Below are 22,607 nucleotides of genomic sequence, written 5' to 3' on the forward strand. Positions count from 1 at the left end.
TTTGGTTTTAGATGCAGAACCTGCTAACAAAGAGGGCCAACTGTATTTATTGAAAAACATTGGGTATAAATTGACCCACTAATTTCAAATTCATGTTGTTCAGTTTTTAAAAATAACAGAAAAAACTTTTTGAGCCTCACCTTAGTGATAATGTTGGGTAATTGTAAATAAAATAATTCATGACTTAAATTAGTTTGCTATTTTGATAATTTATTCCTTGGTACCGTTCTTACAATTTTATGTATTATCTGCTTCGAGTCTTTTATGTAAACTGCCAAACGGGATTAAATTCTAATGGACATGGGGACTACAAAAACTTCCCTATCCCTCTCCTCTCATCAGTGTAAACTTCCCTTGCAATGCACAGGACAGCAGGGAGTCAATCTGGGATATTCACAGCTAGGCCACAAGAGCCACCACCAACCAGAAGAATCTCCCATTCCACAACCAAAGAAGTCTGAAGTAAGTTCATTAAGTCCTAATGGCTCTACCTCCAGCTATCCTCAAAAGACATTCTCATCTCCTTTCTGACTAGAACCACCTTGATTAGTCATTCAGACATTTTGAACCTGGAAATTATATCTGCTTCAAGCTTATCTCCCTGCTTCTAATCTTTATACTATGGCCAGAATGATCTATTTAAAATACAAATCCCTTTAGATTCCACCCAGTTTAAAATTTTTCCATACCTCCTTAACAGTCATAGCACACACCGTCCAAATTTCTTACCATAGTATCTAAGACTCTTTAACATTTTAAACCTCATCTTGTGCCATTCATTCACTCACCAAATATTTATTGACTACCCACTATGAAGAATGAACTATTGTAGACAAGTTTGTGTATGTAAATGAGTGAATCAAATAGACATGCACAAAAAATAAAGTCAAAAAAGAAAAAAACAAACTTTGTTTTCATGGGAACTTAAATTGCAGGAAGAAAAATGCGGCAATAAATATAAGTAAATTATAGGAGGTGATGTGTGCTATGAAGAAAATACAAGTATAGAAACAGGTAGGGTAGTCAAGGTAGGCCTCATGAAAAAGTGGTATTTTGAGAAGTGACATGAAAGAGGTGAGGCGGCAAGTCATGCAGTTATCTGGAGAAAGGATGTTTCAGGCAGAAAAGAATGTCTGTGCAAAGGCTGCGGTGTGGATGTGTGCCTGGAGTGCTCATGGATTGTTAGGAGACAGGTGTGGTTGGAGCAGAATGACTGAAGGGGAGGGAAGAAAAAGATGAGGATGGCGAGAAGGTATAGACAGTAATGGGACCCTGTAGACCATTATAAGTAAGGACTTAGATTTTATTCTGAGTAATACAGAAAGCACTGCAAGTGACACTTGAACAGAGAAATGGCATGATCTGACTTAGATTTTAAAAGAACTTCCCTGGCTACTGTGCAGAGAAGAGACTACAGTGGGGCAAGGGTGGAAGCAGGAACTCTGGTAGGAGGCTACTGCAGCAATCCAGGTGAGAAATAATGGCAGTTCATGGGGTGATCAGACTATGGATGTGTAATATTTTGAAGAGACAGTCAACAAGATTCTTCTGACACTTTGGATGTGGGATGTGAGAGGAGTCAAGAACTAAGACTAAACCAAGGTTTAACTAAAAACCAATGTTTTTGGACTGAAAAAATGAGAGGACACAGTTGGTATTAACTGAGACAAGAAAAATGCTAGGAGAGCAGGTTTTGCCAGAAAGATCTGGAGTTCAGTTTTTTACATATTTGAAATGTCTATTAGACATTTAATCCGGCTTTTGTACGTATATACGTATGATGTTGAAGAAAGAGATCTGGGCTGGAGCTTCTGCCATCCTCTCAAACAATTCCTCCATTCCAGGCTTACAGAACCACACACAGGTCCCTAAAGTCTTCCCCATGTCTTTGTGCATGTCTGTTTTTAATGTTCTTACCCAATCTCTTTCTCCACTTGGTCAAAAAAAGCTGTCTTCAAGACTTATGTCATCTATCATCTACTTCATGAAACTCACATGATCCTCCTGAACCACTTGTTTCTTTTTCTAAGTCACTTAAGTAAAGATTAAAATACAGTCACGCATGGCTTAACAACGGGGATATCTCATGAGAAACGCATTGTTAGGCAATTTCACTGTTGTGCAAGCATTATAGAGTGTACTTATACAAACCTAGACGGTATACCCCGCTACACATTCCTGTAATGAACACTGTAGGCAACTGTAACACAATTTTAAGTATTTGTGTATCTAAACACAGAAAAGGAACAGAAAAAATACATTACTGTAATCTTATGAGACTACCAAATGTCCTTATATAGTGCATGACTATGTAACAGCTGATCTTTCAGCACACTTGAAAGGCTAAACAATTTTCACTTCTTTTTTGGTACGAAAAAAGCAGCCGTTTTATAAACACAGCAGGTGACCTGCCTGATCTCATCATCAGAAATCTATAGAACCCTTTAAAAAAAATTAGGGCCACAGAAAAAGATCTTGGTAAGCAGCTTGGTAACCAGATTTTGCATTTTTCAATTTCAGTAGTTATATGAAGAGATAAATTTTCAAAAAGACTTTAAAAATTTATTACTATACAATAAATTTTATAAGTTAAAAACAATGAAAGAAACATCTTCTGCCTGTTTTCCAAAGCTATTTTCTGTTATAAATATTTCTCATTTTGATTGTCATTCTTTTATTTGCCCCAAGGAGGCATTTAAATTAGAGGAATTATTTGACAAGAGAACAAGTCTATGTCATTCTCAGGAGATAGAGTCTAATTTAATTGACATAAGAGGGAAATTTTTAAAGATGATGCAAAATTTCGAGATGATCCAGCTCAACTGGCCTCTTACATAGATGAGAATGCTGATATCTAAGAGGCCACCACCACTGCTTCAGCAGTGTCTTCTCCACTACCGATTCAGTGTACCTACAATCTGTGACAATGGAAGGTCCACGAAGGCAGAGATTTTTGTCTGCTTTGTTTACTGCTATTTCTCTCACTCCTAAGAAAGCACCTGGCAGATAGTAAGTACTGAATGAATGAACAAAAAAGTATAATTCTAAATCACATGGGGCTAAAACACATTAAAAATAAACTATGAAACAGGTATAATGTATTTCCTCAGGGCTTAAAAAATTGCTGACTCGGCTGGGCGCGGTGGCTCAAGCCTGTAATCCCAGCACTTTGGGAGGCCGAGACGGGCGGATCACGAGGTCAGGAGATCGAGACCATCCTGGCTAACAGGACGAAACCCCGTCTCTACTAAAAAAATACAAAAAACTAGCCGGGCGAGGTGGCGGGCGCCTGTAGTCCCAGCTACTCGGGAGGCTGAGGCAGGAGAATGGCGTAAACCCGGGAGGCGGAGCTTGCAGTGAGCTGAGATCGCGCCACTGCACTCCAGCCCGGGCAACAGAGCGAGACTCCGTCTCAAAAAAAAAAAAAAAAAAAAATTGCTGACTCTTTGAATGTCACAAAATTTGGGGTATCAAGAATTTGCAATCAGCATCTTTAAATACTAATTACAAAATGTTAACCACATAAAAAATGTCAGGGGCAGGGGAAGGTCCTGAAACAAACTCTCTAACAAAGTGTATATGTTTATAAAAATTTCTCTATAGATCAAGACAACAGGATGATATTCTGGCAACTACACTTGCTTTATAGCGTACAACCTTTTTTTTTTTTTTTTTTTTTTTGAGACAAGGTCTCACTGGGTCACCCAGGCTGGAGTGCAGTGGCATGATCTCAGCTCACTGCAGCCTTGACTTCCCAGGCCCAAGCAATCCTCACACCCCAGCCATGCCCGGCTAATCTTTCTATCTTTTTGTAGAGATTGGATATCACCATGTTGCCCAGGTTGGTCTCAAATTCCTGGGCTTGAACGATCCACCTACCTCAGCCTCCCAAAGTGCTGGGATTACAGGCATGTGCCACCATGCCCGGCCCAGTTACAGTATTTTGGATACATATTTATTATGGAAAAATTTACAGCCCTGGAAAATAAAAGAGTAAAAAGATCTTATTACATGTCTTTAAAGAATCAAAATTTATAAAGACAACTAGAAAATGTAGTTTTAAAACTTTGATTCCAGGATGTATTACCAAAGTAGCTTAAAATACCTCAAACAAACAGCCCAGATACTGAAATTTCTTTAGTGCCAAAGAAACTTACTTGCTTTTAAAGCCAAACAGCTTTTGAAGCAAACGCTCAACAATAACCAGTTTTAATGCAGTCAACAGGCGATATAACACACGTATCTCAGTCCCCAAAGGGAAATATCAGGTATCATTCTGGAGTTACAAAACACCAACCTTTTTAATCGCATGTAGTTTTCACTGGCAGCTGGTCGGCATTCAGCTCTTTGTACCACTATTCCTTCCAATGACAGCTTATCTTGAATGGGGAAAAAAAAAAGTATTCAGAGATAACACTTATCATTTTTAAGACTGTATTTCTAACACACTAAACACAGTAATATGACAATCAAATATAGTAACAAAAATCAAGAAAAAATAGTTAAGTTTTAGGAATCTCACTGGTCAGAATAGAGAGAAACCTTTTTCTTGGCTTTGTAACAAACTGGGCTCCTGTCAGATTTGTTTATTAGGCTGCTGCAGTGCTTTGCCAGCAACAGCTTTTATACACTTAGCTCCTTCTAAATAAGGTGGCTTAAAAGGGCATAAAATCAAATTAAAGAGTATAAAGGCTATCGTCTTTGACAAAGTAACTTCTGAAAACACAGCTAGTCTAAACCACTAAATCAAAGACCGTGTGTGTGTGTGTGCTTGTGTGTGTATGTGCACGAATAAAATTCTCGAGTACCTTGTGACTAGAACAGTCAGCCCAGAAAATACTGTGACACTGGGCAAGTCTACTGTCTGGATTATACGGTGTACCAGTTCAGCCTACCAGCTGCTCTGACTTCTGTTTTCCTGCAGAATTATAAATCTGGGCATGTCAAAACAGAATCTTTAACTGCTATGAATATTTGTCCCAACAGAAAGGCAATTTCCCCTATCCTTAGTAATTCTTATAGTGACCCCGACATAAAACCTAGGAGAAATCAGAAAAAAGAAAGAAAGGCTAGCATCTATCGTGTGCCTACTGGCCACCAAGCATTGTGGTGTGGTCACTTGACAGACCTTACCTTATTATATAATACACATATAAATGTCTCATAATGGTACCAGCTTTATGATACCCTGGAAATGTATGACTGTGGTTAGAAACAGTTAAGGTTCAGTCATATTTCCACAAGAATTCACCTGGGTTTTAAGAAGAGACTCAGGAAATTCCCTGGCTCATGAGTAGTGCATTTATGATTCATCTTTTCAGAGAGAATTACTTCATTCCACTAACATTAGCAAAATGTCTGCTATGCAAAAGGCCCCATCTAGGCATTGAGGAATCAAGATGATAAAGACACAGTACTGTTTTCAAGAAGCATACAGTTCACTGGGGGAGACAGATAAACTGATCAAAATGTAGAATGTGTATAGAACCATGCCTACATGATTTACACTAAAAAATATTTTTCTAGTGATCTTTGGATGTCTCCAAAATCTAGGGGATGCGTACAAACTAATTACAAGCACACTGTATATAATCAATGTATCCAGGGTCCCTTAATGCAACATATGCAACGAATCTCAAGAAGATGCAGAAAGGGCAATGATGAGAAGCATGACTGCCTTATACCAAAACATGGCAGGAAGAAAATAGTTTAAAAGCCATAATTGTTTTATACTAAAGTTTAAATTCTACAAATAATTTCCTTGCATTAATGTCTTTAATAAAATTAATATTTGAATTTTCTTAAAGCAAAAAGGTTATATTCAAGTTTGGCTCTTACTGAAGCTGAAAGTTCTATCAAGAAAAATTCTTTAGTCGTCACAACAATAGCAAGATTTGGGAAAATCTGATATATCAAATGTCTTAAATGCATGACGAAAGTCCAGTAAAGGAAGACAACTAATCCTTTAAAAAAATAAATCTAGGCCAGCAGTGGTGGCTCATAGCTGTAATCCCAGCACTTTGGGAGGCCGAGGCAGGCGGATCACAAGGTCAGGAGATCAAGATCATCTTGGCCAACATGGTGAAACTCTGTCTCTACTAAAATATAAAAAATTAGCCGGGCATGGTGGCAGGCATCTGTGGTCCCAGCTACTCAGAAGGCTGAGGCAAGGGAATCGCTTGAACCCGGGAGGCAAAGGTTGCAGTGAGCCAAGATAGCGCCACCGCACTCCAGCCTGGCAACAGAGCAAGACTCCATCTCAAAAAACTAAATAATAAATAAAATAAAAAATAAATAAATCTAGACTACTACCTCTGCAAACAATTTAGTCACATATCCATATGTTCATTAATGTTGCAACTAAAAGAGCTACTGATATGGTCTGGCTCTGTGTTCCCAGCCAAATCTCACCTTGAATTATAATCCCCACGTGTGAAGGGAGGGAAGTGACTGGATCATGTGCAGTTTCCCCTATGCTGCTCTGGTGATAATGCGTGATTTTTCACTGGCAGCTTTTTTCTGCGCTCTCACTTCTCCCTCCTGCCATCTTGGTGCCTGCTTCCCCTTTGCTTTCTACCATGAATGTAAGTTTCCTGAGGCCTCCTCAGGTATGCAGAACCATGAGTCAATTAAACCTCTTTCCTTTATAAATTACCCAGTCTCAGGCATTTCTTTATAGCAGTGTGAAAATGGACTAATATAGCTACCTTGTAATAAGTGAATGCTCCCCACTTATTTAGCAGAACCTACTCCAGGTGGACAGGCTGAATTTAATTTTCAGTTAAAGGTTAGTGCTATCAACCTTCTCCATAGGACAGCTCAAGGGTAGACATCAGGTCCACAGCAACTGCCCATTTCAACTTGGCCACCACTGTCCTCACTATTCTTCAGTCAAAGTCACTCACGTAGAGCAGTAACATTTACTTCCTCAAACCATAATTTTCTGTCTATCATACCTTCTTTTCAAACCTAAAATAGCTTTCAGATGCTACTCAAAGTGAACAGAAAAGTCTTCATCAGCAATGAATTTTCCCATCTACTAGATGTTCCTAAGTAACCTGACATCTCTGTTCACTTCCTTTCTCTTCTTCTCTTCTTAAATAAATTTTTAAAAGGCCAATTTACTCCTGATGCAGCCCCCTAGGCATGATTTGCCTGCTCTCTTTTTAAAGCCTCACAGGAACACATTCTCATATTCTTTCCACTAAACCACACGTCTCGTCTTTTTCAAAATACCGCTTAAGATTTCAAAGGAAAGGTATTAAATTTTATTTTAAAAGTACTTAAAAGCACCCACTTGCATATTACTGCTGTTAGTTATAGATCCTATTCATTAATACAGAAACCTTTACTTAAAACTAGTTTGTTGACCCAGTTTAAAAGACCATAAATACTTGAAAAATAATTCATTTTATTCTCATACATTTCTTAACTATTTACTGAGTGCCTACTATGTAAAAGACAATGCAAGAGCACATTGGGAATAACAAATGAAACACGGCTCCTACCCTCAAGGAGCGTAGACTTTCTCAAACGTTCTGTGACATGTATTAGTTAAAAAGTACAGATGTGAATAGCTTGATTTAGCCATTCCACACATACACATATATCAAAACATCATGCTATATACCATAAATATACACAAATTTTGTCAATTAAAAATAAATTAAAAAAAACCTAAATTTAAATGTTTTTAAAAGGAAAAATGTACAGACCCCCAAAAAACTTCTGTTTGTAAGTTTTAACTGCTGATGATCTCTATCATATTAGAAACTAAAATTAAGACATTTCTAGAGAATGAGAGGGAAAAAATTTAAAAAGCTGTTAGCATTATTATAAAAATGATCTTGACATCATTGATCCCTTGAAAGGTTCTCAGGGACACCTCTGCCCAGTGGTTCCCAGACCACATTTCAAGAGCTGCTGGTCTCACAGGATAAGACAGGTATATAAATCATCTTAATACACCAGAAGCACTTTTGATACACCTCTACTTAACTTACCTCTAGATGAACAAAGGCTCTCAATTCCCTGCTATTAAATATAGCGACAGATGCTCACAGCTCACTATACACTAGTGGGTAATAGGTTCATCTCTAGTACTCCCACACACTTCTGCTTAAACTATGCTAGAACTGGTTTATATTAGTTTTAATAATTATGTAATCTGATTATATGTTACAGAAGCCCATTAAATTATGAGTATGGGGGGAGTTTGGGGGGTGTTTCTATGAAAACTATGTAGAATATTTTGGTAAGATGATATAAAGGTAAGTTGTAGTACAATACTGTCAAATTAGGTACAGGTGAGACAACTAGAGACTGGAAGGGAAGCACAGAAGTCTACAAAGAGTCTGCATTTAGACAGTTTCACAGTGTTTGAGTTCTTGCTCCTTTTCAAAGAAACCAAAATGGAAAATCTAAACTAAATTTTGGGGCCGGGTGCGGTGGCTCATGCCTGTAATCCCAGAACTCTGGGAAGCAGAGGAGGGCAGATCACTTGAGGCCAGGAGTTTGAGACCAGCCCAGGGAACACAGGGAAACCCTGTCTTTACTAAAAATACTGCCCCCCCCCCCCAAAAAAAAAAAAGAAAGAAAAAGAAAAGCTGGGCATAGTGGTGCGTGCCTGTAGTCCTAGCTATTTGGGAGGCTAAGGCATGAGAATTTTTTGAACCTGGTAGGTAGAGGTTGCAATGAGCTGAGATCACACCACTGCACTCCAGCCTAGGCAACAGAGCGAGACTGAAAAACTAAATGATAGATTTAATTTCTGAAAAACAAATAAAGCAGATGATCAGTCAGTATCCTATATTCAAAGCAAAGGCCTTGTTTTACATATACATCAGCAACTAAATGTACATTTATTTTATTTATTTTCTGAGATGATGTCTCACTCTGTCACCCAGGCTGGAGTGCAGTGGTGCATTCTTGCCTCACTGAAACCTCTGCCTCCCAGGTTCAAGAAATTCTCATGCCTCAGTCACCTGAGCTGCTGGGATTACAGGCGTGCGCCACCATGCCCGGCTAATTTTTGTATTTTTAGTACAGCCGGGGTTTCACCATGGTGACCAGGCAGGTCTTGAACTCCTGACCTCACGTCATCTGCCCACCTCGGCCTCCCAAAGTGCTGGGATTACAAGCGTGAGCCACCATGCCCAGCCAACTAAACATACATTTATAAGTTTTAAGATAAAATGTTTAAGGCAGACAGGAACTGCATATTGATATCATTTTTATGATTTCCCATCTTTTAATGTAACTGACCAATTACTGGTTATTCTACATGTGCTGTAGGATTCTTCTGTCAAGTCGAATAGGTTAAAGGTCATAAAACAGAAACATACAAGAGTACTGGGATTAAACACACATGCATGTGCGTGTGCACACACGCTCAGATTATGTGTAGCTAGAGATCAAAAAGAGTTTTGTTTTGTTTTTCTTTTGAGACGGAGTCTCGCTCTGTCACCCAGGCTGGAGTGCAGTGGTGCGATCTTGGCTCACCGCGACCTCCACCTCCTGGGTTCAAGTGATTCTCCTGCCTCTGCCTCCTAAGTAGCTCAGATTATAGGTACGCACCACTGTGCCAGGCTAATTTTTCTATTTTTAATGGAGATGGGGTTTGCCATGTTGGCCAGGCTGATCTTGAACTCCTGACCTCCGGTGATCCACTCATCTCGGCCTCCCAAAGTGCTAGGATTACAGGTGTGAGCCACTGTGCCAGGCTAAGAAGAGTTTTGAAGAAAAAGCAATGACTGTGCTGGACCTTGAAAAGTGGGTAGGATTTAGACTGGGGTGGGTGGGGGTAAGAAGGAAGAACACTGAAGGTGGTGGGAATGGCCTCTATGTGTGCCTGTGGTTGCTCGCTCTTGTGCTTGAAATGTTCAACAAAGGGGCTCATACCACAAATTACTAGAAGGACATGGCCTTGCCAGCACTCTGCAGAGAAGCCACACAAACTCATCCTACCAAAGGCTTTGGAATGGCTCAATCCATATCTTTTCCTTGGCCATTTGCTTTTCTTTGGATTCTGGGAAATAGTATGGGATTCTTTCTAAATTCTCCCCTGCACTCCTATTTTGGCTAGATCGGTTTGTTGACTGGTTTCTACTACTTGCAACTGAAGGAATCTTATTGAGTATGAACACATATCTTTGATGACAGTAATTTATTTATGTATATCCCACCACCTAAAATCAGAAAAAACTCGAGAGAAAATTTTAAAGGTTATGTATATAAAGCACATCCTATAAAAAGAAGTGAAGGCTTCTAGTTATGATTCTGTCACTAAACAGCACTGTTACTTCGGAGAAGTTATTTTACATCTCTGGGCCTCAGCATCTACAATAATGACATTACTAGAATGTCTGAGATCTCTTCCAGGTCTCTTTCACTAAATAAAAATGCTAGCCTTCCTCTCCAACTGGGGATGTTTTATTATTTCATTAGTGTTCATTTGGTTTGCTCTAGTACTTTCCAAAATACCTAGATATAACTAAATTTTGTTTGAGTAGAAAGAGAACAATCACAAAATGTTAAGCAGCAGCCCGAGGCTTGAAAATATTTAAACTTGTGCTCTATCCTGGATTGTCCTATCCTATATCTGAACTCGGATATACTCTATGTCAAAGAACTGAGGAGAAATGACACTGGCACTTTTTTTTTTTAAGTTGAGGGCATCCCTAGTTTAAACAAGTTAAAGTAATAAGCAAGTAGCAACACTGCTTATTTGCATTGGCATGTAAGTAATGAAATTAGGTATGTTATGAAGTCTTAGGCATCAGGAAGTTACACTCATTCATTTCCACAAGACTTTCTGGATCCAGCTGAATGTGGAGGCATTTAAGAGGACTTCCAGCTCCTGTAAAAACCCAGACCAGAGGACTATGGATCAGCATTTCAGGCTGATCCCCCAGACCGCGAAGCTACTCTCCTGGCTCGTAATTACATCACATCTGTGTTGACACTCTCTGGGAAAAGACTGAAGAAATAATCTTTTCAAGAAGCATGTACATTTAAAAGGTAAACCATTTTTAATATTACTAGTAGTTTCCTTTCTTCTCATTTAAAATATGTTCCTAGAAGTTTTTTTGCCTGTGGTTCTCAGGTGAGGTCTACTAATAAAAAGGTACTAGCATCTTAACAAACCAGTTAGGCAAACTTTCTATCCCTGTATTATTAAAAAGCTGGTCTTTATTCAAACTTGTGAAGTGATATTCTGATCCCTATTTGATCTTCAGGAATTCTGCTGTGCACAGTGGCTCACGTCTGTAATCCCAACACTCTGGGAGGCTGAGGCAGGAGGACAGCTTGAGCCCAGACTGGGAAACAATAAGACCCAGTCTCCACCAAAAAAAAAAAAAAATCAAAAAGTTTGCCAGGTATAGTGGGGCATGCCTGTGGCCTCAGCTACATGGGAGGCTAAGGCAGGAGGATCACCTGAGCCCAGGGGGTTGAGGGTGCAGTATACTCCAGCCTGGGTGACAGAGCAAGACCCTGTATCAAAAAGTAAAATTTAATTTTATAAAAGTTATAAAATAATTTGTCTAGATAATTTTAACATCAAGCAGCCACATTGTTTTGTCTTCCCTCTCTCTCCTATCTCCCTGCAAAATTCTTTCCCTCCTCCCTGTCTGTTAATTTTACTTTCTTGTGATACGGAGGGAAGAGCTCATAGAGCTGCTCAGATACTTCATCAACTATAAGATGCTATCATTTGTAATATGAACCATTATTTTATGTGCCACCAAGACAAAATACTGCCACTAAATTTTGACAAGCTAAGATGTACCTCAGTTATAGAAATGGTAAATACGAAAAAATGTGTGATATGATAGAGTTCTCCATCCCTAATTTACAACTCCTCCCTACTCTGTAAGAAACCACATTTGCTCCCTTGAGCTATCATCTCCCTCGAGCCATCACATCCTGTTCTCCTGTTCAGGTCCTCTTCTCTCTCCTCCACACCACCTCATCACAGAAGACACGAGGGGACGTTAAGTGATGAGAAAAACAGAAGGAACAGTGGCAGGCACTAGCATATGGGAACAGAGACCCTCTTTAGTCACTTACTTCCTAACTGTAGTACCTTTGAAAGAGTTTTCAAAGTTATGCCCCCCATTTTGAGATTGTAGGTAATGGTTATTAGCTTAAAATATCTTCTTCTCAAAGAGAAAGTAAAATTGCATTTTGCCAAATAGCACTATAAAAATGAGTTCTGTACAATATTATAATTTTAATGTTCATTTGATGGCTTATGTAAGTGCTATGCTCATCTGGTTACAACAGAATTTTCCAGTAAAGAATAATGCACAGGTTATATTTAAAAAAAAAAAAAAACTTCGTTTTAAAAAACTTAAGGTATGACTTCTGCTTACAAAATTACAAAACACAGGTTTCCCTGAAATATTCATTTTCCAAAGTACATGTAAAACATGAATTAATATAATTTATAAATCGTCAAGATTACCTCTGTAGTGAAAATCAAAGAAATGTGGAATGGAATTTCACCTGAACTTCTGAGGTAGTCTGTTGTCTTTATTTGTGCTCCTTTTGACACATAGTGCCTTATTTTTTTCTATACTCCTCAAATGAGGCCAAAACATTTGCCAATGTAGGCAATTTTCCTGGGCTTCCTTGAAGACACAGTTCAACACTGCAAAATATTTACAGCTGTATTCTTTGGACTGCAATGACATGTTCACATGACTTTCTGGCCAGAGGTTATGTCCTATTAGTCCTAGGAAGGTTCAAGGACTCTGTACAGTTTGTGAGATGCTGTGGTCAATTAGTTACATAAAGTGGCTGCCATAGTACTTTTGTTAGTATAATACCAGTACTAGACAACACTTAGAGCAGATAAATTTCATATTTCGAAACAGAACTAAAATTTGGACATTCAAAAACAATTACATTAACATGGGAAAGTCCTTGATTCTTAAAATATATCACTCATTAGACAGTGTAATTTTTATTTTTAACACACAAAAGAAGCCAACATAAAATATTCATACCTCGAATGTTTCTTATATTCAATGCTATTGACAAGAGGAGATGAAGCAAGGACATGTTAAAAAAAAAAGAAACTCGGCCGGGCACGGTGGCTCAAGCCTGTAATCCCAGCACTTTGGGAGGCCAAGACAGGCGGATCATGAGGTCAGGAGATCGAGACCATCCTGGCTAACACGGTGAAACCCCGTCTCTACTAAAAATACAAAAACTAGCTGGGCTAAACTACAGGTGGCGGGTGCCTGTAGTCTCAGCTACTTGGGAGGCTGAGGCAGGAGAATGGCGTAAACCCGGGAGGCGGAGCTTGCAGTGAGCTGAGATCCGGCCACTGCACTCCAGTCCGGGCAACAGAGCAAGACTCCGCCTCAAAAAAAAAAACAAAAAACTCAGCTTGTGAAAGGCAGAGAAAGGTCAAAACACAGATCAATAAACAAACAAACAAAAAATGTGGGCAAGTCCAAGGCAGAGATAGTGTCAGCTTTAAGTAAAAAATTGACAGCAGTTTCTCTAGCTTTTACTTTCTAAGGTAATGGGAAAGAAATCCTTTTAAAAGACAATCAGAGAAGCATGCAGCTGACAACAACCAAGATTTGACAGAAGGGGAGAATGTGGAGACAGAAGGGGAGAATGTGGAGACAGAAGGGGAGAATGTGGAGACAGAAGCTCCCTGTTCTTCTCAAAGGCAGCTTCTAAGACCATCCCTTTTCCTTGAAGAGTGTTTGAATTTTATAGAGGAATGATCTGTTAAGTCTAGCAGAATTATCGTACTTTTTGTATCTTCCAATTGGGAGAGATAACCTCCTGGTAAGGTTCCACTTCCTTCCATGTCATGGGAATATCTCTGGCATATAAATGGAGCAAGTGTATATATTACAATGATGTCCTGCATCAATCGCGGGATGACAAAGACCTCATTTCCCAAAAGGAATTGGTAGAAAAGATGGGAATTCCTGCTGGAATGAGTTCTGCCTTATGCAGACGGTAGGACGTTAGCATTACCTCATAGGGGAAGGTTCTGCCAGAATTTAGTCAGGCACTGGACCCAATTAACTATAGGATATACTCATACTAAGGACCAGTTTAAATTCTCAAAGTTGGTTATGTATGACTAAAGATGTCTAAGACAGAGGTGATCTAACTCTAATAAAGAGTTATGGTACGGAGTAGGAAACAGGACTCCAATCTTTCAAAATGTTGTATGTTTTTGCCTGCAAAGGCAGATAAAATCTTCAAATCTAGGGGCCAACTGGATCCAGGTAAGCTAATCTGTGACATGTGTGGTTTAAACCCTTCTGCTGAAACCACTAAATTGAGCAGTTTCGGTTTGTATCTGCAATGAGGCAGAGAAACATAGTCCCATGATCCAGGGACGTCTCCCTTGGTACAGGTACTGAAACACCATTTTTATAGTTTTAGGGCTGTGGAGACCTTACTGACACTACCTCGGACAAGCAACATCCACTCCCCACCCTCCAGCAAGTAAATATAAATTTAGAATAGCCTAAAAAGAGATAATCTGGCTTTCTCCTAAGGGGCATGTGTACCACCACAGGCAGCAATGATCAATGAACTCCTATAATTTTCATGAACTGCGGTCATCTTGCTTTGCTGGAGGTAATATGGAGTAACAGGGATACAGTGGGGCCTACTGGGTGCTATTTTTATTTTTTATTTTTATTTTTCGAGACAGGGTCTTACTGTGTTGCCCAGACTGGAGTGCAGTGGCGCTATCTGGACTCACTGCAACCTACACCTCCCGGGCTCAGGCAAGTCTCCTGCCTCAGCCTCCCAAGTAGCTGGGACTACAGACATACACCAACACACCCCAGTTAATTTTTTTTTTTTTAATTTTTGGTAGACAAGGGATTTCCCTATATTGGCCAGGCTGGTCTCAAACTCCTGGCCTCAAGTGATCCACCCCCTCAGCCTCCCAAAGTGCTGGGATTACAGGCGTGAGCCAACATGCCCAGCCTACATTTTTCTTCCTTAAGTCTGCAAGTTGGGCCAAAGAGGACATGAAAGTCCTATGGATTTGTATCAGCCAGGCACTAAGACAAGGCTTCAGTTACGCTGCTGTTGCCAGGCCATGGGTGGCAAAGAAATCACACGTCAACTTTGCAGAAGCCGAGAACATCAACGAGTGAAGTCTAGAGTGAGAAAAAGCAATCAAGGAGAAGAGGCACAAGATGGAATGGTTCAGTGTTCAGGCAAGCCTGCAGAAACGAGCAGTCATCAGTGGTTTTGAAAACCTGGCAGCAGAAACCAGAAGTGAGTGAGTTAGGAAGTGTAAGGTGGCCCTGGAGTGATGACTGAAGGTCAGCAGTACCATTTCCAGCTGTCCTGCCTCACTCCTGCCCTCTCATCACCCCATGGAAGCCCATCCTCCAACAGGAACAGCACTGGGGCTTCCCATGAAGGCATCTATAGACAGGCCAAACAGGGTGTAAGGAAGCAGGCCCAGAGTACATAGTATCTATCCACATCACTTTATTTAAACAAGCAAGAACATGCTAGCACAGTCTCTCATTACTATACTACAGTTATGTTGTACTAATTCTGGTACCCTATAAAGTTCAAAAAAAGAGGATTAAACCTATAAATGAAATAGTTATGCCTTTTGATTTTGCTATTATATGATGCTACTCATGTGCAGTGACTATTTGTAATGGTAAGGCAAGAAAATAAACTTCCAAAGTTGTATCCCTTCTCCCTCAAAATCTATTCAGTATTTCTTAAAAACTTGTATTGACAGAAACGACTTAATCTAAAAAAGCAAAATCAAGACAAACATGAGATTGTCAGAATATAAGGGTAAGTCTTACTAAGTGCTGCAGGACTGAAAGGAAGTTTTAGTTAAAATGTTGGCTTTGCTGTAAAGTCCTAGATAAAATACTAACAATTCTCTGGAATGCAATTTTATCTTCGGTGAAATGAGGAAGTTGAATTTCATAGTCTCTAAGCAAAAACACAGCTCTAAAAACATTATGCCTTAGTTTTCTAGTTCAATTTCAATGAACTTTTGATCTCAATAATGCATGAAAGTTAACTTCAAGATCACTATAAGAATATAATTTTTTATACGTGAAAATCTAATATTGTTTAAAGAAAATAAGAAGTAAGCATTTTAGAAGAATCTCTTCCAATATTTCTATGTCAACATACAGTTAAGTAATTTTAAAATACTTTTAATGCAAGAGAAATATAAACCAAAGTCTAACTTTTAACAGTGTGGCCCAGGGCAGTGGCTCATGCCTGTAATCCCAGCACTCGGGGAGGCTGAGATGGGCAGATCACCTGAATCCAGGAGTTTGAGACCAGTCTGGGCAACACGGCAAAAACTTGTCTCTACAAAAATAAAAATAAAAAATTGACACAAAAACAAAAAACAATGTAGTTTCCCAGAATAATTTAGCAGATAGGCCAAATAATAGTGTACTGGGGACAATGTTTACATTCCTTACCACTGAGCCTTTAAATGCTAGAAGTGACAGTTCAGAACTCTAAATTGCTTTGGAAGGGAAGTTACGGGGGAAAGAGGAAAAAGATCTGGGAAGTGGAGGGTGACATCATTCACACCGTTCCAGCTACCAAGCTGAAAAACAAGGTTAGGCTTTGGTGGTTTCTTTTGCCCACTGTGAAACAAACAAGAAACAAACTAACTTACCCATGACACTATTTTGTAGTAGGTATTCTGAATCTATATCTTTCTCCTATCTTCCTACAGCATATATATGCATGCACATACACAGTTACAGTATTTTCTATAATTGTCCAAGTCTTTGTTCAGCACAAAAGCAGGCTCCGAGTGACACAAATTCATGAATTTTCCACAGAAAATCTTAACCAAAAAAAGTAAGAGATTACTGTAAAGCCTGTCTATTTGATTTTTTTTACTTTTAGGGTAAATAAAATAATAATAATAATAAATAAAAAAAATTTCCTAACATCCTTTAACAAAGATCTCCAAATCAGAATCACATGCAAATCCAATTAAAATCAAGTACAGTGTCACAAGTAGCAGGTTAAGTATTCTTATTTGTGTCTCAAAAATGACTACACCACTGTGAAATGTGTGACATTTTCCGGGAAAGAAAATTGTATACACCTAGAATTTTCACCTTATGTTTACTTTAAAAAGGTGACACTAAATCAATATACATTATTTTCCAAAAGATGACAATATTATTCAATATTAAGCCTACCTGATTAAAAAATAACTCAGGCATTTAGAAATAGTTAAACATTCACATTTGGATGAAGAATTAAATATTTAGATCTGCTTAACTGAAAAGAGGAAATTCAATTTATTCTGAGTAACTCTTATTACTTCAAAGGATAGATATGAAAATCCTTTCACAACAAATCCCTTCCCTGATACAGTTAAATGCAAATTCTCTTTTCCGTCTTACTCCAGAAAGCTCCTGCATACATAGGCTGATACGCCACCTACTGCAAAACCGAGCTGACAGCGCAGGCGATGCTGCCAGCGTTTCCATTCCATCACCAGGCTGGGGCTGAATAAAGGCGTGCTTGTGTGGTAGTGTTTCTTTTTAAAAAATCTCAAAGCCAAGAAGAACAAGCTGAAATAGCATCTTCAAAACATGGAGCGTAAAATAAACAGAAGAGAAAAAGAAAAAGAGTACGAAGGGAAACACAACAGCCTGGAAGATACTGATCAAGGAAAGAACTGCAAATCTACACTGATGACCCTCAACGTTGGTGGATATTTATACATTACTCAAAAACAAACGCTGACCAAGTATCCAGACACTTTCCTTGAAGGTATAGTAAATGGAAAAATCCTCTGCCCGTTTGATGCTGACGGTCATTATTTCATAGACAGGGATGGGCTCCTCTTCAGGCATGTCCTAAACTTCCTACGAAATGGAGAACTTCTATTGCCCGAAGGGTTTCGAGAAAATCAACTTCTTGCACAAGAAGCAGAATTCTTTCAGCTCAAGGGACTGGCAGAGGAAGTGAAATCCAGGTGGGAGAAAGAACAGCTAACACCCAGAGAGACTACTTTCTTGGAAATAACAGATAACCACGATCGTTCACAAGGACTGAGAATCTTCTGTAATGCTCCTGATTTCATATCAAAAATAAAGTCTCGCATTGTTCTGGTGTCCAAAAGCAGGCTGGATGGATTTCCAGAGGAATTTTCAATATCGTCAAATATCATTCAATTTAAATACTTCATAAAGTCTGAAAATGGCACTCGACTTGTACTAAAGGAAGACAACACCTTTGTCTGTACCTTGGAAACTCTTAAGTTTGAGGCTATCATGATGGCTTTAAAGTGTGGCTTTAGACTGCTGACCAGCCTGGATTGTTCCAAAGGGTCAATTGTTCACAGCGATGCACTTCATTTTATCAAGTAATTACCTGTGTCACGAACAAAGGCAACAAGCATGCAGCCAGCAAGCTTCGGAAAACCACAGCATCAAAGGCATCCCAAATAACATGCCCAGCTAGCTCTGTACTACAGAGCCCTGCTACTAATCAATTACTGTGAGCTAACGGTATGTAAATTCTATCGCTAACGATGTCCTTCCTCTGGGGTGTTCCTGCTGATCAGACTCTTCCACCTAAAATGAAAACAGTAACCTTCTATATACTGTAAATAAAGACTGAATGCTTTTGCTATTTATTTGTCCTTAAGCTGTCTTTCAATCAGATTGTCTTGGGTATTTGCACAAAAAACAAAGCATGTACATTATCTATCGTTCATTTCAGTAACTGGTAATAAAATATTTTAAGGGGCTATTAAGATTTAAAATCCTTTCTACTATGGCAAAAATCTACAGAGAAACTGAACTGGTAAAATTAACCACCTGGAGCAAAACAGATGTGCAGATCTAACTAAAACAGAGCTATAGTGAAGCCAAATGAGATTGTAAGAAGACATTAAAGCTATTGATTTGATTTTTCCATAGCAGGCACCAAAAGCTTATATTCACAGTTCCTGTGTTTCATACTAGACTTATAGCTGAATTGGTATTTTGCTGAAAATTCCTAGAAAACTGCTTGATGACAATAAAAAGTAAATAAAAGCACTGCTACCTTCTTTGATTGTATTAATGATTATAATAAAAAGTTACATGTCACTTTAAAAGCAAACAGTACCACTTGATGATTTTGCACAAAATTATGCATTGATGTAGTCAACCAGCAGGCTACAGTAACCCTGGCTGGTCCTGGAAGTGACAAAACCCAGCAAATTCAATTCTTTGCAGGCTGAGTTCCCACAAAGCATGGATAACTTGGTCTCAATAGAGTATGTGTTATTAGAATAATAAAGGAGTTCATTTTCAGAATCACCCTAAGTGTTCATTTTTCAAGCTCAAAAATATTAAATGAACATCACTAAACATTATTCTTATGAAAGAACTTTGATTGTTTTCAATACCTTTTTGGATGCTAAATCTCAGACTCAATGAGTTAACATTACTTCATGCCAAACAAAAAGTTATTTTAAAAATTACGTTTTATGTATGGCCATTTCAATGAAGTAATCTACAAACTTAACTCTAAATGACTGTATTTTCCCCCTGCAAAAGACAGCTAAATCATTTCAATTGTTCTTTAACTTCTAAGAACAAAATATACTTAAATTTGGTCCTTTAAAATTAAACCATTAAATCTGGTAACTAAATCTTAATTTTAATAAATCTCAAGAAGACGTCTGAAAATATTGACTGAGGTTACATACATTAGCATATATGCCAAAAGTTTGATTACTCATAAAAACTTAGAATAAGTAAAGCTAATATTCATTTCCAGAACTACAACTGACTTCTAGTTATAACATCTAACGTAATGTAAAACCTGGCTGTATATACTAAAAGAAACCTTTTAAAATCTGTTCCACAAAAAAATTCTTCAAAAATCACATTTAAAAACCAAATTCCACATCAGCTACACAATGTTTTTATGTACACTAAGAAAAACAGATTTCTAGTAAAACATTCTTTTACATAGTTTAAAACAGCTTAATCAAGACTGAACAAACTCTAAAAACAGGAAAAGAATTGTAAAATTTATTTGAATAGCCACTATAATTGAACTGTTTATATGCTTCTCCAACTCAAGAGTTGACTTTTCCTTGGCATTTGGACTTTGGCAATGAAAAAAAGGTAGTGATTTACTGTCAGAGCAGGATTTTCTCTAACAAGATTTCATTACAGATAATAAAAATAACCATGACATATCTTTTTACAGGAGATATAGCTGAAGAGATCTCCTGAGAAGCATTACAAGTAAGGTTTTTCATCAAATCAAAAGAGGAAAATGTAACTATTTTAACAAAGTTATTATTGATAGAAACTATTAAAAATATCAGATTCATTTTTAAGTAGCATCTTTTAGAACTTGTATCTGGACACATTTAATTCCTCCTCGCACTTCTAATAAATCACAATGTTCTACAACAATTCAGTAATCTAGAAGGAAATCTGACTAGACTGACCACCCTTATAACTTTTTATAAATGTACCTTTTAAAATTCCAAATTACTTGTACTTGGATTTACATATTCAAGTGCCTAAATATTGTGCTCTAAGTATATAGAAAATATCTATATTTTAATGTTAGTATTTTCTAAATATATTTAGAAATACTTTCCATTCAAGAAACTCAAGAAATCACACAAAATGTCAATTATAAGTCAGAGCGAAGCTCTCAGAGTACTTCTTTTCCCAGTCACTGAAAAATTTATTTCTCAAATTTTTTCTCATAAATGCTGTTCCAAAAAACAAATCACAAAGTGACTACCTTCCTCAAAAGAAAGGTAATAAAAAAGTAGGTTACTATAGTTGCCATGAGCCAAACATATATTCTCTTATATTTGGAATTACCCCATGCAGTGACTCTAGCACCATCCTTAAAATGTGAAAAGATTATGGTTTTTACTATACTTTCAAAATGTATATGTGGTGGTATACACAACAAATGAAACATGAGACTTTTCAAATAATTCAAAGAAGATGACTACCATGCCAGACTGAAGATGATGTTACTGAACCAGCTTATTCCGTTTGTCTTTTTTTTTTTTTTAAGAAAATTACTTATATTTCAATTAGCCACAAATGGTGGCATACACTTGTAATCCCAGCTACTCGGGAGGCCGAGGCAAAAGGATTGCTTAAACTGAGAGGTGGAGGTTGTGGTGAGCCGAGATCACACCACTGCACTCCAGCCTAGGTGATGGAGCGAGATTCCGTCTCAAAAAACAAAAACAAAAACAAAACCAACAAAAAAATCCACAAAACTTATACTTGAAACGCTACTTACTTTTAGGGTGATAATAAAAGCTAACATTTATTGAGCATTTTACTACATGCCAGATACCATGTTATAAACATACATTCTCTCAATTAAACCTTAAACAATTCTAAGAAAGGTATTAATTATTCTTCCCTTTTTATTGATGAAGAAATGGAGACTTAGGGAGTTAAGTAATCTGCCCAAGATTACATAGTTATAAAGAGGTGGAACCAAGATTTGAAGCCCAGGTATACCAGTACCAGAGCCAACAGAAACCGTGTCTGATTTTGCAAGCCATTTATATCCCTAACACCTAGAACGTGGCAGAAAACAGGCATTCACAAGGTAGGTGTTGAATACAGAACACCAAAATATAGGTTTGCCTCACTTAATACAATCTTACAATGCAAGTATTCCTAAAATGTTGAGTGAAAAACTGAATTTTAGAAAAGTAATATTTTTAACGTCATGTCATTTAAAAAACAGGTGAATCGTATGTCTATTGGCTGCATAAATGTCTTCTTTTGAGAAGTGTGTTCACATCCTTTGCCCACTTTTTTATGGGGATTTTCTTGTAGATTTAAGTTCTTTGTAGATTCTGGATATTAGCCCTTTGTCAGAGGGATAGATTGCAAAAATTTTCTCCCATTCTGTAGGTTGCCTGTTCACTCTGATGGTAGTTTCTTTTGCTGTGCAGAAGCTCTTTAATTAGATCCCATTTGTCTATTTTGGCTTTTGTTGCCACTGCTTTTGGTGTTTTAGTCATTGAAGTCTTTGCCCATGCCTATGTCCTGAATGGCATTGCCTATGGCATAATTTTAAAGTATAAAATTGAGGAAGTCTACTAATTCTTAATTTGCAACCCATTGATTTTTGATTGCAAATCAAAACCACCATGGCCTTTGCCCATGCCTATGTCCTGAATGGTATTGCAAATCAAAACCACAATGGCCTTTGCCCATGCCTATGTCCTGAATGGTATTGCAAATCAAAACCACAATGGCCTTTGCCCATGCCTATGTCCTGAATGGTATTGCAAATCAAAACCACAATGGCCTTTGCCCATGCCTATGTCCTGAATGGTACTGTCTATGGTATTACCATTTGCAATACCACCCTGAATGGTAGTGCAAATCAAAACCACAATGAGATATACCATCTCACGCCAGTTAGAATGGCGATCATTAAAAAGTCGAGAAGCAACAGATGCTGGAGAGGATGTGAAGAAACAGGAATGCTTTTACACTGTTGGAGGGAGTGTAAATTAGTTCAACCATTGTGGAAGACAGGGTGGTAATTTCTCAAGGATCTAGATCTAGAAATATCATTTGACCCAG

At 38.1% G+C, this 22,607-nt stretch overlaps 2 protein-coding genes across 4 annotated transcripts in view; one reads left to right on the forward strand and one right to left on the reverse strand.

Annotated features, from left to right (window-relative positions):
- GTF2F2 (general transcription factor IIF, polypeptide 2, 30kDa) overlaps positions 1 to 22,607 on the reverse strand; it is a 180,797-nt gene that overhangs the window by 78,941 nt on the left and 79,249 nt on the right. For all 3 annotated transcript variants that reach the window (XM_011940103.1, XM_011940095.1, XM_011940087.1), the window contains exon 5: positions 4,298 to 4,379. In XM_011940103.1, the coding sequence (XP_011795493.1) occupies positions 4,298 to 4,379 (82 nt within the window). The remainder of the gene's footprint in view (positions 1 to 4,297; positions 4,380 to 22,607) is intronic.
- KCTD4 (potassium channel tetramerization domain containing 4) lies at positions 10,799 to 19,322 on the forward strand. Its single transcript, XM_011940073.1, has 2 exons — positions 10,799 to 11,006; positions 17,420 to 19,322. Exon 2 carries the CDS (start codon positions 17,607 to 17,609, stop codon positions 18,384 to 18,386), a length of 780 nt encoding a protein of 259 aa, XP_011795463.1. The 5' UTR covers positions 10,799 to 11,006; positions 17,420 to 17,606; the 3' UTR covers positions 18,387 to 19,322.

Source organism: Colobus angolensis, unplaced genomic scaffold, assembly GCF_000951035.1.
Source record: "Colobus angolensis palliatus isolate OR3802 unplaced genomic scaffold, Cang.pa_1.0 Scaffold101, whole genome shotgun sequence".
Classification (NCBI taxonomy): domain Eukaryota; kingdom Metazoa; phylum Chordata; class Mammalia; order Primates; family Cercopithecidae; genus Colobus; species Colobus angolensis.